The 15,396-nt window shown below is 47.4% G+C and overlaps 1 protein-coding gene across 1 annotated transcript in view; it reads left to right on the top strand.

Moving 5' to 3' along the window:
• Positions 1–3,937: 3,937 nt before the first annotated feature.
• The window catches only part of Tgfb2 (transforming growth factor beta 2), an 80,194-nt gene continuing 68,735 nt past the window's right edge, over positions 3,938–15,396 (top strand). Inside the window, exon 1 of the mRNA XM_052200849.1 lies at positions 3,938–5,550. Coding sequence (XP_052056809.1) covers positions 5,205–5,550 — 346 coding nt within the window. The 5' untranslated portion in view covers positions 3,938–5,204. The remainder of the gene's footprint in view (positions 5,551–15,396) is intronic.

The following is a 15,396-nucleotide window of genomic DNA, read 5'->3' as shown; positions in this document are numbered from 1 at the left end:
GGAGCCTGAGAGATGACACCAGACGATGTCCCCTGACCTCCACACACAAGCACTCAACGTGCAAGTGAACATGCATGCACGCACGCATGTACGCACGCATGCATGCATGTACACACACATGCACGCACGTACACTTCCGTTCATGTTCTGTCAGACTCAATAATGAGAACCCTAGCCCTAATCTTTCTGTTCTATGAAATGAAAGATGTCTTTCATTTTAAATTCTCTTTGGCCCAGATGCTTTGCTCTTCTTCCCGAGGGCCTTGGCCCTGGTGGTCACTGTTTCCAGTGTCCCTGTGGACCACACAGGTGGTACGTGAGGGAAGCCGGAGCGGAGCTTCTGCGGCTGGCCCCGCGTGTCTCAGCATTGGCATTGTGTGCACAGGGCACTTGTTAAACGCTGTCTTAGTCGATGGATTGCACCAGGGTCAAGAAATTAGAGGCATTACTAAATGTTAGAAAAACCTGGAGAGGGACGGCAGCCCAGGCCACTGGGCAGCTGCACTCGATGGAGCTGTCTCCAGGCAGACTGGACATGTCAGTGGTCTGGGCCAGGAGCATGGTCATCACAGCGGTTCGCTCCTGTGCTGACTGGGTGCTGGCCTTCCCTCGTCTTACTCTTAACCATTCTCCCCCGACCTGCACGGGGTCTCTTAAAGGCCCTCTCTTCATGTTCCCTGCCACCACGCAATTGCTTCATCCTGAGCTCAGTATATGTATGTCAAGCAAAATAGGAATCGATTATTGTTATTCAGGGTGGAGCTGTGAGTGTGCCTATGTGCATGTCAGGGACTTTACTGACCAAGCCATGTCCGTGGTTCTCTTTATTATTGTAATATTCTAATGAGAACTTGTTAACCTACGGTTAAACTTGGTTTTTGAAATACATACAGATCATGAGAAAAAAACAAAAACAAAAACAACCAGCTGATGTGGACCAAGCGTTGTTTTGAGTTATGGACTCAAAGATGAAATCACAGAGCCAGAGCGGTAAAGTGGCTCTGAGGGTAGAGGCATGGTGACCTGAGTTCCAGGGCCAGGAGCCGTGTGGTAGAAGGAGTGTTGGCCTCTGGCCTCCACAGGTGTGCCGTAGAACACACACACACAAGTAACTGCACAGATAGAAGTCACAAGCAAGAGTGGAAAAGCATTATCCTTGCACGCATTGTCACAGTGATTTGAAAATCACTTGTGGCTCCATGGCTCCTTACTTCCTGGTTTTTGTCTGGTTTTGTTTTAAATGCTAGAAAGCATTGAGAACACTTTCCAATTAGTCACAGGTAAGTTGTTCTTGGTGAGAGGAAGGAGACCCCAGGCCAGACGTTCCTGGGACACGGGGCAAATCCGGGTGAGCAGTGAGCAGCCTTGTCTTGTGGGCGCTCCACGCCACTGCCGTGAATCACAGACCCGCTTCCTCCTCCTCAGCCTCTCTGGCCTAGAAAGCAAACCTTTCACTTTAGGGTGTTTAGAGACCTTAATGTCTAGTGCCTAACTGAACTTTGATAGCAGGTTTGTATCGTATTTCATCAAAAGTGTGTTTCTTAGCTGTTTATTCTACAGTTACGGAGGTGCAGAATGCCACAAGCAGATTCCGGTGGCTTCTTTCCTGATGAGTGCAGACCAGGCACAGCCAGACCCGCCAGTGGCCCCAGACTGCCATGGAGGGAGGAGCATAGTCGCTACGTTACTGAGCAGACTAGGCTCTGACCTGGTTATAAGCACTTCCCGTGCCTGGATGATGACCCCTCCCATAGTCCTGCATATGTGCCCGTTCTCACAGGTTCATAAAGCCACAGAGCAGGACTTTGAACCCCTGGGATAGTCAAGCTAGTGTATGTAATATGCTCTCCTCTGAGCACACAGGGTCCTTAAGTGCGGTTTTGTTTCCTGAATATGGGCATGCAAAGGCCTTAGCGTTGCAGAAGACAGGATTGGTTTATGATAACCAAGATGTGCTCTGGGGAACTGCTCTCCTGAGAGACAGGAGAGTTTCCTCTCCTGAATTCAGTTGCTGTGTTCCATCATACCGAGAGACAGAAAAGATGTGTCTGTCACCTCCTGGGCTTTGCGAACACCTAAAGGAGCCATTTAGGAAGAGGTCCGACCTCAGGTTTAAGGGGCCAGGCTCAGCCACTATCATGCACAGGAGTGTGGGTACCGATCTTGAGAGGGGCGCTTGCCTGTCTTCCCAGACGAAACACACATCGGCTCATGCTAAGATGTACCTGTGGCTGTTCCCCAGGCTCGTCTCAGCACCCAGTGAAAGGCTCACCCACCGGCTGTCGAGGACACCCTACCTGTGGGCTTAACAGACTTCCCTGGTAGCTCTAGCTTCCACTCTGAATCTCCTCTGCACAGCTGGATCAGAGTGGGACTCACAGGCCGACTCCAGCTGATGAGACCGTCAGCCGCACAGGAGCTCTTGATCAGTTCCGTTTCGGCTTAGACAATCGTAAGTGGTGGTCTAACCCGGAGACCTGTTTCCGTCTGGAGCTGACCTTGAAGGAAGAAGTCTGCCAGTAATGGAGGTGTTTTTTAAATATGGTTTTCAGAGTCATTTAGGTGGTGTTGGAACAGTTCATTCATTCCAGGGTTTTGTAGGGTCAGTGGAGTAGAGGAATTTTGTGTTCAAGGTGGGTGGGGAGATGATTAAAGAGTTTTTTGCAGGATTCTTAGAACATAGAACATAACTGTGTGGATCTTGACACTGTAAGAGGGTAGTAGACCATTCTGCATCTCCCACACTTACTGAATCTCAGGATCCCTGTTTGTCAGATGTTCTGGGACTGATAGAAGTGCACGGTGGGAGAGAACCCAGGCAGTGGGGGTGGGCCTTCTCTGCGGAACCAAGTCCCACTACTTCCTGTTTTCTTCAACTGAGATGTCACTTCCTATGGTCTCTGTCTCCCTGTCTGCGAAATACAAATAATAATCTTCATTGCTGTATATAATGTCTACCAGCTATATCATTACATATTATTACAGCTCCCTCTCTTAATAATTTAACACACATATACACACACACACACACACACACACACACGGAGAGAGAGAGAGAGAGAGAGAGAGAGAGAGAGAGAGACGTACTGTATGTATCCCTAAAAGCTTGATCCTTTTGAACTAGGAAATGATATAGAGATCTTGATGGGGGGTGGGGGGAGATTCTCACCAGTTTCCAGCTTTAATTACCTGTCTAGTCAGCGTGCCCACAGAGTCATCGCTAAGATTGAAATATTGACTTTGACTAACTAAAGGTGAAAGGGGAAAAAAAACCCAGTGGCAAGGACAATTCTGGTATCCATCCAGTTTGGGCAGGTTGAGGTAGAAAATGTCAAGCTATGAGTATTGTGGGACAGGAGACGGCAGACATTTCAAACCCAGGTGTCTTAGACAGATGCTGCGACAGGTGGAAGATGGCGGATCATCCCTGTCTAGGAAGCCACATGAGCAGGGACTCAAAGAAGGCAACAGTTCCTTTATTCAAAGCAGTAACGGAGAACATGCTTTAGGTGAAAGGAGTGCTTCTGTTCTCTGCTAGTTCACAGGCAAACAGGGCTGGATTGTAAGCAGACTAATAAAAAACAACCTGTTGTGGAATCCCTGAGAACTCAAAAGTTAGGTCAGGAATCTCAGATTGGAAGGCATGTCTTCAGGGCTGGGATGGATGGCCTTGAGTATTCTGGGGGCAGGAGGGACTCAGGGAAGCTGCGAATGAATGATCCCCCACAGTGTAGAAACAAACGGGATGCTTAGCTGCCCGCTCCTCCACAGACAGTCCCTTGGTGATCACAGACAGTGACTACTGCAAATTCCTCATGCCAGTCGCCCTCCCTTGCGGGCCTTCCCCTTTTCCACACCCCCTCAACGGTCGACAGCTCGTGGTCTTAGTAACGGAGGACTTCTGACTGTAATTCTAGCGCGTCACTTTGTTGAAGGCAAACACGTGGTTTGGAGAGCACTTATAAATCTCTGCTCCAGGCAGGATCGTGATGTTATCTGCTGGCAACAGAAGGTTTGCTTGGAGCGGAGCTGCTGAGGCTGCCGGCAGGAGAGCGAGTGAGAGAAAGAGAGTGAAGTCACAGCGAGCTGAGCTCTAAGGCAGGCGCCAGTGATGGGGAGAAGTGGTAGGGTTTAAGGAGCCATTCTGGAGCAAGCCAGCTGCAGAGAGAAGGATCGGATTGGCAGAGGTCTATTTTAGGGTCGCGAGTACCTACTTACCCTAAACAAGAAAGTGCAAGCTTGGTGGGAGCCAGGAGAGGTTAGGGAAGGGTGCGAGTCCCGGGGCAGCCCGCAGCCAACGCGCCCAGGAGGCAGTGTTGTTCCACAGGGGGTTAAGGAGGTGGCGGATCTCTGTCGCCCTTGGCCGCCTGGAGCAAGAAAAGGAGGATCCGAAGGACTGAGCTGGAGGCTGGCCCTCTTTGCAGGCAGCAGCGGCGGCTGCAACGTGGAGCGACCCAGCCGGGTGTAGGCCACAGCGCAGCCGGCAGGAGCGAGATCGGCGCCGCCTGCTCAGGCCTCGGAGGATCTCCGGGGCGGACAGTATCTCACCGAGTCTCCGAGTGAGCTGCTCCGGGCGCATCTGCCTCCCCGCGGCTCGCCAGGCTCGCTCTGGGCGCGCGCACACGCACGCGCGCACACATCCACACGCACACTCATCCACACACGTGTGGAAGGCAGGGCCGAGCCGCTCGATCTTTGAACATCTCAGTTAGAGCCCGGCGCAGCCCCGGCCGCCACTCAGCGCTCCCCACGGCCCTGCGTGCCTCCTGCCTGCCCCCCGGACCTTCTCGTCTCTTCCCTTTTGGCTGGAGGATCGGAGTTCTGATCAGACACTCCGCACCCAAGCCTGACACACTGAACTCCATTTCTTCCTCTTAAGTTTATTTCTACTTCAGAGCCACTCACCCTCTCCCTTCAGGAGAAAAAAACAAACCTTTCTTACTCCTTAAAGTGAGAGATTCCTCCCCAACCCCCAACCCCAGCATCGCATATTAATATCTCCACGTTGGGAACGCGTTGCATTTTCTTTTTTAAAGGAATCCCAACCAGGGACGTTTTTCTATTGGGCATTGGCTTTTGACTGCTTTGCAAAAGTTTCGTATTAAAAACAGCTCTACCTGACCGCTCTGAGAATTACTAGTTCCTTTTCATATTTTTTCTTACTTTAAACAACAACAGCAAAAACGTTTCTTCCTTTTAAAAACATGCACTACTGTGTGCTGAGAACCTTTTTGCTCCTGCATCTGGTCCCGGTGGCGCTCAGTCTGTCTACCTGCAGCACCCTCGACATGGACCAGTTTATGCGCAAGAGGATCGAGGCCATCCGCGGGCAGATCCTCAGCAAGCTGAAGCTCACCAGCCCCCCGGAAGACTATCCGGAGCCAGATGAGGTCCCCCCGGAGGTGATTTCCATCTACAACAGTACCAGGGACTTACTGCAGGAGAAGGCAAGCCGGAGGGCAGCTGCCTGCGAGCGAGAGCGGAGCGATGAGGAGTACTACGCCAAGGAGGTTTATAAAATCGACATGCCGTCCCACTTCCTCTCCGAAAGTAAGTACAGTTTCCGTGGTTTTCGCTTTTTCCATCCCAGAGTCTAAGGTCAGCCCGGAGCTCATCAGATCCACAGCAGCCTTAGGCGTTCGCCCATTCCTCTGAGTCCCCAGGTCCCGATCGCTTCGTTTCGGTTCTGTCCTTCGTCCCTTACACTGCCTTTCCAAGTCGTGTGATGGAGAGCGATCCACAAGCTTGCAAACCTTCAACTTATGTTTTATTTATTTATTTCTCCATAACTGCCTTCCCACAAACGCCCCAGACCTTTTAAAAGACGTTTGGAGTTCTCCTCTTCCCTGGTCTACCAACTAGAGAATCAGCTCCCTTCTGTCATAAGGAAAGCGCTTCCCGGGATGACTTTAGACTAAGAGGCCACGGTAGACTTTGTTTTCTTTGCCGGGTTGGCGTGCAGTGGGGGTGGGGGTGTCCTCCAACTGGTACGCAAAGAGTTAAAGAAAAGTGCTTCCAAACTAGCCTTTCCAAAGGCGCCCCCTTCCCTTCTGACCTATCTGGGGACTCCCCAAGCCTTAGCTATTGTCTCTCACTCCCCTAAGAAACTCAGCATCACCAATACCAAACTGGATTGCGGTACGCGCGGGGTGGGGGGTGGGGGTCACTCAAAACCCCTTAAATCCTCCAGGTCGTTTATTGCTCTCTCTAGGTGTTTTTTCCCGCCCAGACCTCTTGCAAAACCGCGGAGCCAAGTCCCCTTTTGACCTCACGTGGACACTGAGAAAGGATAAATACCGTTCTAACTGGGCTCAACTAGGTTTCACTTCCCGTTTTTCTAGGTAGTCCTCGCTAGCCTGGGTGCAGGTCGTTTTTCTTAGGGGGGGATTCTCCGTGATCCTTTTCAACCTTGAACTCTGTGGTCCGGTGCTTTCACAAGCAGCAGGGTCTTCTGTGCATTCTGAAATCGAAGAAGACAGGAAAGACAGCTATTAAAAAAAAAAAAAATCCCCCTGTTTCGCTGGGAGCAATAGCTTCAAAAACAGCTGGCATACAGTAGCAGTGATTTATTGTGGAGCCTTTTGGGGGGAAGGGATGAAGTACAGTTAATGTAGATTTGTTTCAGAGTTCTTTAGAAAGGGAGAGGGAGGTGGGAGAGAGAGAGAGAGAGAGAGAGAGAGAGAGAGAGAGAGAGAGAGAGAGATTGATTTTACAGCAGCAACAGCATTGAGTTATACCTGAGAGGGTTAAACACCAGGAAGAAACACTAAAAGAAAAAAAAAAAAAAAAAACACTTCAGCATCCCTGTGTTCCAAGTCCCCGTCGTAAACTTCTCATTGGCTGATCTGGTCTCTCCTCCCCTTTCATGCCCTATATCCTTGCTGGCTGCCTTTGTGAAGTCTCTGTGTCTTGCCTAAATAGATAATGCAGCCATCTTGGTAATTTTATCCCAGAAGTTAGAACTGCAGGGTGGTGCTTTCCTCTTCTAATATTTATTTTTAGTTTGACAAGCCATAGCTATTTGACTTGCTGCGTCTTGTCTTGGTGTCCTCAGAGTGTCGGTCTACCCATGTGTCTAACCACACTCTTTCTGGTCACTTTTCTTACCCTGTAGTGTCTCTTGTTGTTTGGTGCCTTAACAGATGCAGGGGGCCCTGGCAGCAGGGTGATTTTATTATTGTAATTATGGTCCTAGCCACCGGTGGTGGTGCATACACTCCGCCCTGTTTATTCCCCCTGGGAAGTAAGGCTTTCTATTTGGGGCGGAGCCACAGTGATGTTAGGGAAGGGAGTTCATTGTAGTTAGTCCAGAGCCACTGAGGCTGAGGAAGGCTTGAATCGGCTAGCTTTCTCCCACATTTGTGTGTTGGCTCTGCAGACCACATATTTGGGCTGACAGACAGGCATGTTATGCGGGGCTGAATAACTCCTTCTTTGGTGTTTACATGCAAAAGCTCAGATTAGCTGTCAGGAAGTTTGCCAAGAAGACAAAGATCCAATCTCACATTGCATAGGAGCACAAGGAGCAGGCCACCCGGGACGTGCTTCTGTCCGATGGGTAAAGGTGGCAGACAGGACAACCCGGGAGCAAGTTAGAAAAACTCCCAGGTTCTAGGGAGGATTTGAGAGTGTCAACAGCATTATTACGTGCACTCTTCTCTATCCCACTCACTCCTGAACCTCCAAATAAGTGAGAACCTAAGTATTCTTGCACCCATGCACACACATAAACACTATATGCATACACACACACACACACACACACTATATGCACACATGTGCTATCATTTTTTTGGTGAAAAAATAGAGATTTGAGAAAACTGTGTTCAATGTAGAAGCTTAGGAGTAGAAAGTTATATTAATAGTAGCAGATTCAGCACAACTGTGCAGGGACTGTGGATAATTTTATAGAAAGTAGGTTAATTGATTTTCCAGGACTTTCTAGTCCTGGAATATAGTGAGTGCGTCCAAAAGGAAAGAAAGAAAGAAAGAAAGAAAGAAAGAAAGAAAGAAAGAAAGAAAGAAAGAAAGAAAGAAAGAAAGAAAGAAAGAAAGAAAGAAAAAGAAAGAAAAGAAAAGAAAAGAAAAGAAAAAAAGAAAAGAAAAAAGAAAATCATTCCATTGTATTTAAAGCAAGGAGAATTGGAAGGGCAGGGCTGGCTGGCTTATGAACCAGCACTTTCTGGTTCACTGTGGTGCATGCAGGGAGGGCATGTGCCTGTTACATCTTGTAGTGAATCTGAAGAGGGTCATAAGCCCATAGAGGAGTCATGGGAAAGATCACCGCCTCTTTTTTTTTTCTACCAGCTTATTAGCGTTTAGGGAGTGACTTCAACTCAAGTATTACAAATATGCCCTAATTATGCTTGGTGACTATATATCACTACAGATGGCTGATAGCCCTTGGTGGGATGTTTTATAAAGTTCAAACTCAATATTTTTAGCAATGTGGAGATTTAAAACCGAAAATACAAGAGATATTGTATATGCCCTCAGGCATACTTTGTCTTAAATATTATCCTTGGCCAAGTGTGCTATATAAATAAGTAGATATTAATAGAACTGGCCAGGTGCCAAGCTCCCAGTATGAATTTTAGCCAAGAATGTATTTATGGGGGTATAAATAATACTGTGTCAACATTTAAAGAAGGAATCTGATTAGTTTTGAATTTCTACATATTGATCTTTTCCAGTACTGTTGGTTTAAGACTCAGAGTGGAGTTGTGCTGGAGTTTGTGGACAGCCTGCTGAGCAGGAATTAGTGGATGCCAAACACTTTGACTGTTCCTTTGAAGTTCAAGATGCAGTTATTCAAAAGACACTATATAAGGCTTTAGAGATTCCGAAAAAGTGACTCTTTTCTTATTTAAGAAGAAACTAAATTGATATTAAAACAGATAGAGACACGGTGGGGAAAGGGGAATTAATTTTATTTATTTATTATTTACTTATTTATTTGTTTTGTTTCAAGTCTGAGGTTCTCTCATGTAAGGACGCACTTCCTACCACTGATCTGTATTCCAGACCTGTTTGTTACGATGGGTCCCCAGACTGTAGCCGAAGCTGGCCTTAAACTTGTGGTATAGCTTAGGTCTTCCTCAAGCTCATGGCCCTCCATCCTTGTCTCCCCTAGTGCTGGGACCACCTATGTGCACCGCCATGCTTGGCTCTCCTCTCCGCTTCTCTTCACAACAAAGCTGCCACTCATTGGGTCTGACTCTGGCAACACTGAGTCCCTCTCCTCTCCTTGCTCCCCATGGCTTCTGCTGCGACAGCTGATAATGTCTGAAAATAGTTGTCACTGTCCTGAGGTGAGATGCTGCTGGTCTTTTAGACAGAAGCCAGGGATATTCCTATCCTATTATAAGGAAGAGGACATCCTACCCCTTCCTCCATATAGCCGAGAATTATTCTGCCTCTCATTTTAATGTTGCCCATGGTGAGAAGCCACAGTTCCCTGGTGTGCAGCTTGGGCTGCTGAATTCTGCACCCAGTAACATTTTAAAAAGTAATAGCAATGACAAAATATCGTTATAATCAAAGGGTATTAAAATAAAATCATCAAAAAGAGAATAATCAGAATAGAATATGGATTAGGCTATTTTGTACGACGTGTATTTATTATGATGATGATGAAGCTCCTGAAGTAGAGACAGCCAGTTTTCCCATTCATTTGCTTTCAGCGATGGCCTTGGTCCCTCACTCACCAGGAACGCCAAGTCAGCACACAGAAAACAAAAAGAACAGAGGAATTATCTTGGATTTTCCTTTCAAACGGAATAAGCAATTTGTGTTCTCGAAGAGTGAAATTGTCAACCCAGGGTAGCAAAGACAGTACATGGTCACGTTGGCTTGTTCTATCTCTGAATTAGGTGGACTGAAGTATACAGCCTGGAAAAATCACAAAGAGCTTGCCTTTGCAGTCCTTTCGCACAGAGGCTAAGCAGTCAATGCTTAGCAATTCTCCCTCTCAGCCCCCCTGTAATTTCCAAGTGAAATTGCGGGATGTAGGGTGAATGCCACCGTCAGGATGGTTTTGAGGAATGTGACTTAGTATTCAAATCATGAATCTGTCTTTCTGTATATCCAGATTGCTGGTCTATTGGCCCAATGAAGGGGGATATTAGCAGAACACAGTAGTAGCCTTACTTTAAAGATGTATTTTTGCCTTATCTCCTAAAAGATTCTCTGTGTGTTTGTAGATGAGAGTCAGAGAGGAGGGGGAGTGTTGAGTATGACTAGCTATACCTCTTTACTTCCGTGAGGGCTATTATTAATGCACAACAGATCTGACTCTCAGTCCCTCTTTTTAAAAAAAAAAATTATTTATTTATTTTATGTATATGAGTATACCATTACTGTCTTCAGACACACCAGAAGACATTGGATCCCATTACAGATGGTTGTGAGCCACCATGTGGTTGCTGGGAATTGAACTCAAGACCTCTGGAAGCGCAGTCAGTGCTCTTAACGGCTGAGCCACCTCTCGGGCCCCTCATCCCCTCTTTTTATTGAAGCCGCGTGGCCAGCACTACTTTTAATGCCTTGCTGTGATTACACCTGAGCACCTCTGAGCTCTGCTCCTTTCAGATCTCCTTCATTTTTACTTTGCAAAGTAGGCAAATGAAAACACAGTTTACAGCTGGAACAGGGAGGTAGTTTTGCTGCTGCCTCTCTTGAGTACACCTCTGTGTTTTAAAGGTTGGGGGGGGGGTCCCCAAGATTAAAGAACATGTGGTTCCCTTAAGGACACCTCCGTGTCTCCACTGCGTCTCCACAGCGTCTCCCGTGGTCAACTCAAGAAAATGCAGGTCTTGAATGTTGTCTTCCCTGTGGTGGAGAGATGCTGATGTAACCTCCTCAGGCACCTTCTGTGTAGATATGAAAGAATGACAAATCGTTTTTCCTAGAGGAAATGGAGATGTGAAAACGGGCTCATGATTCACTGTTGAACTCACATCAAATCTGGGTTAGAATCGAGGAGGTCAGTGACTATGGGGCCTTTGCCCAGAGATTACAACACACTTGAAGCTGTAATTTTGGAAGGTTCGGGAAGGCAGGGTGGAGGAGCTCGGGGAGAAGTGTGCAAGGATGGGTTCCTGGCCTAGGTCCTTCCCCACTGCCCCTGGCATCTTCTCCATAAATTCCCTAGAGCGGTGGACAGCAAGCAGGTGCCTGCCTGGGGCCGCCCTTTCCGCAGTCTCCCTGCATTTCCGGTCTGTCCTTCAGTCTCCTTGAGGAATCCACTTTGCAGATTCCCTGCAGCCTGACGAAATGTGGCTTTGGCTGAGATAAACAGATGTTTCTGTTGTCATTTTTGAAAGCATCTGGTGTGCTTGTGCTCTGCTCTTTAATATATTTTAAACACAGATAGTATTTAAGCCAGCAATTCATTGCTCTCTAGGTGCTTTATTTTAAATTTAAAAACACGTCAGGGATTCTGGGTCAGGCTTGTTTAGACCAAAAGATTTACTTCCACCTTTTGTTTAAAAGAAATTCGTGTCTTGCTCTAACCTCAAGTTGCCTTGGGTGGGTGGTGGTTTCTTTTCTAACCTCTGATAGTCAGAAGTGGGTGTTAGACTGCACTCTGACCACCAGCTTCCTGTGTTGGCCCGATGGCTTCGACTCCACATCAAACCCTCTTTAGACCCTGACTTTTTTCATCCAAATTGCCCTTCACCCTTGGAGATGATGTTTATCCCTCTGTAGTGTGGTCAAACCATTGTGCCTAACTGTATCTAGTACCCTGCTTTGTTTGCGGGGTGTGGCAGCCCTTCAGATTTCTACCCGGCCATCTGCTTCTGCAGATTGCAGAGGTCTGATGTGGGAAGAAGCCCTGGGCAGCTTCTAGCACTTAGTAGGCCTCTGCAGGGAAGTCATTATCCATTGCATTGCAACTGTTATTGACATTAAGATGAACCATGGCTTCTACACCACCAGAAAGGAAGATTACTCCAGCGGATTCTAGTGCATGACTGATTATGAGGAGGCATGGGTTCAGCAGTATTTATGTGAGATGAGATGTCCCGGGGACCACGCCTGCGTTCTCGGGATGGCTAGGCATCCCCACATCTTTCCATGGATGCTCCATACAGTGGGTCAAGATCCCTGGTTCGCTCCGATTATTCTTCAAATGGCTTTTAGGGGAAGGAGGATGTCGAGGTGGATGGCCTCTTACCTGAGGAGGCCTGGAGCTCTTTTGGTGTCTTCTTCGGTTCAGCTCTCTTAAGTAGTTAGCGCTGTGAGCCCTTTAAGGTCAGCTCTACCTTCATCCTGTTCAGCCCGGCCGCCTCTGCCTGTGACCAAATCTCCGCCTGTTAGCACTGCTTTCTGTCAACCTTTTCTTTTGACTTTTATCCACGAACAGGACATGGATTTTCATGTCTCTGGGTCCTGTGGATGTTGTTTCTTCTACTGGATGAACTGCCTTTTAATATTTTGAGGACTGTTGCAGACATAAGAAGATGACTCCTCCTTAAGAGAGCATCTTCCTTTTGATTGAATTCGATTGGCTCTCGTGCACCCGGAGATTCTGACCTGTGGTTTACTCATGTCTGCCTCCGCACACTGTCTTGTGCTGTTGGTTCTGTAGATGTCCCGGGTCCTCTCTGTTCCTACAGAACCTAGCACACTGCCTTTGTTCAGTAAATGTTCAACAAGTGAGTGTTGCCTCCTGAGAAAGACTAAACCTGCAAAGCGACCAGCACCAGGAGACCTGGGAGTGAAGGCTGTTCCCTTAAAGGAGGAGAAAGGACTTATAGTATCACCAGACTGAGGCAGCATAGTCCCTGTTTCTGCATTTTTAGAGGATTATACTGATATGGACAAGAAGGAAGTGAACCTTTACTGAACACTTCTGTGGCTTTAAATATTTACATGTGTCTCATTTCGTCTTCCTACACCAACTCTGAAGCTGGCCCTAGCATTTTCATTTTGACATCTGAGGTTATAGCCATCAGTATATCAGTGATATATTATATAAATAAAGATTGCACTCCCTGCTGATGATAGAGGCCTTAATACAGAGTCTGGGAAATGGACACTATTGCTTTTCTTTTTGTTTGTTAGCTATGGGGTCTTCATGTGCAGCTCTGACCTTGGGATACGTACTCCAGGCTAGCCTTGAACTCTTTATTTTACTGTTTCTGCCTTCTGAGTGTTGGAGCTACAGGTGTGTGCCACTATGGGTAACTCAGCATGGCCTTTCTTGACCTGACATCACTGGTCAATCCTTGTGAAAATGACTCTGTTCTCCAGAAGAGCACTGCATTTGCAAGTTCAGAATAGTTTCCTAGGAAAGCAAATGTATCTCTGAAGACTGCACAAAACTGGAGGGATTTTTTTTTTCTCTTCAACACATTCAGCTTTTATCTGTTCACTTGGTTGATACAAACATTATGAATTATCAAGTCCTTGGCTTTGACCTATGCTGCAACCCCTCCCAAAGACTGCATGATGCTTTTAGAAAGTCAACCCATCTGGATAGCAAAACGAGCCTGGGCTTTAGAGCTCGAAAAGAAGTAGAAGCAAGAGAAGCAACTCATGGAAGGGGACTGGACCAGAGGAGAGCGGGTGGGGGCTGTAACATGATCCTGTCGGTACGGGCTTTCAGAACTGTGTCCTTACTGGCCTTGTAGCATAGGTTCATGCTTATCACCTGCCTGGGCTTCAGTTTCTCAATTTCTTAAGAATGAAGAAAATAAGAGCTGTTCCTAGTGTTCTGAACCATGGTATAGCGAGGGGGAGGAGGACACCTACTACAACTGCTCCTGGACCTTAGGACTTGGTCTCATCACTTCATAGTGGTTCCCTGTCTTCCCCACCCCCTGTTCCAGTGAGTCTCTATTGAGAATAAGGAAACAAGACATTTGGAGAGAGTACCGCCAAGCTGGGTCAGCCAGCCATGGGTGAGCAGGGCAGACTTACTTTCACTGGAGACCAGCTCTGGCCCAGCCCTGAATTATGTACAAAGGCTGAAAGCAAGTGAAGGACCTGAGCGGGTGGGGGTCTGAAGAAGGAAGCTGGATGAGAGGGTCCAAGGGGCTTCCAGAAGTCACCTGAAGTGATTTGAGGAGGCAATCCAAACCAGTGACAAAGGGACAGCCACGCTGAGCCCTCCGGGCATGCTTAACCGTGTACTGTAGACGTTTCCTCTGTGAGTTTGTGCCCTGGCTTTCTCAGGGCAGCTCAGGAGCACCACTTCACCCATGCCAGAAAACTCTTCTGTTCAAGAGGAAATTGACTGGATTTAGGTCCTTTGGAAAGAGGGGAGGCGTCGTGGAGCTGAGCAAGATCTGCCCCGTGGGCCGCTCCCTTCCCCTCATTCTCTCAAGTCCTAACATTTGGACTCTCGTTAGGCCCGAGAAGTTAGAAATGTTTGGCTTCACTTTTTCTTTAGCCACAATGACTTGAGAAACCAAAGGCAGATGGGAAATACTCCGTGGATGTTGTGAAGCCCAAACCGTCTGAAAATAGTTTGAAAGCATTTCCAACCCTGGGCGGCAGCTGTTTTCCTTCACACCAGCCCTGCTCAGAGCATCTCCATTCCCAGGGAGAGTGTCTGCTGCCTCGGGGCTTCCTGGCTCTTTCCAGAACTGGTCATTAGGAGCCAGGTTGTTCCTGCAGAGGAGACCGCGCATATCTGAATGCACAGTCATGGAGTAGCTATGTGAGAAGTGCTCTCTGGTGGGGTTTGTTTCAGGAAATTCTCCAGGACCTTTCCAGTCTCATGAAGGAAAAAGAAAACTGCCCTGGCTTAGTTCTTGGCTCTGTTCACGTAGCTTTCCCTATCTTGCCCACAGCACATGACAAACACCACATCTGTCCCAACAAGCCAGTTCACGGATCGCCATCCATTCATAACTTCAGGCTGCCATAAGAACCCTCATTCATTCCTTCTTGTGAACAAGAATGCAACATTTGGCTCTGAGAAACAGGCTGAAGTGGTCACAGGCCTAGGGCGCTCTCAAATCACTCCACCTGAAAACAGCAACAGCAAAAATAATTGGGTAGTTTTTCTTGGTGGATTTTAACAGCACAGGGATATTTATTGTTGCCAAAATATAAGTAGGAGTATTCTGGGAAATGCAATTTCATTTTCAAGCTTTGGACTGGTTTCCTTGTTGGTAATTTCTTTGCTTCTCAGACCACGTGTGTCACCGATTATTCCATCTGCGCCAGACTTTATAGAGCTTTGTAAGTTTTCCATTTGGGGAAATTCTTTCTTTTAGAGAGCCATCCACAGTTCATCCACCAGTTCAATCTCATTGTCACTTCTGCTTTGATATCATCACGATCACCCCGGAATTATTCCTACTTGATTTACAGCAAATTTCTGTAATTAAAAGGCTAGCTCAGAAAGTCCTAAAAAGTGCATACAGTGTACTCTGACCCTGG

The sequence above is a fragment of the Apodemus sylvaticus genome, chromosome 12 (genome assembly GCF_947179515.1).
Source record: "Apodemus sylvaticus chromosome 12, mApoSyl1.1, whole genome shotgun sequence".
In the NCBI taxonomy this organism is placed as follows: domain Eukaryota; kingdom Metazoa; phylum Chordata; class Mammalia; order Rodentia; family Muridae; genus Apodemus; species Apodemus sylvaticus.
The sequence above is the reverse complement of the archived record's forward strand: the minus strand, read 5'-3'. Positions and strand labels throughout refer to the sequence as shown.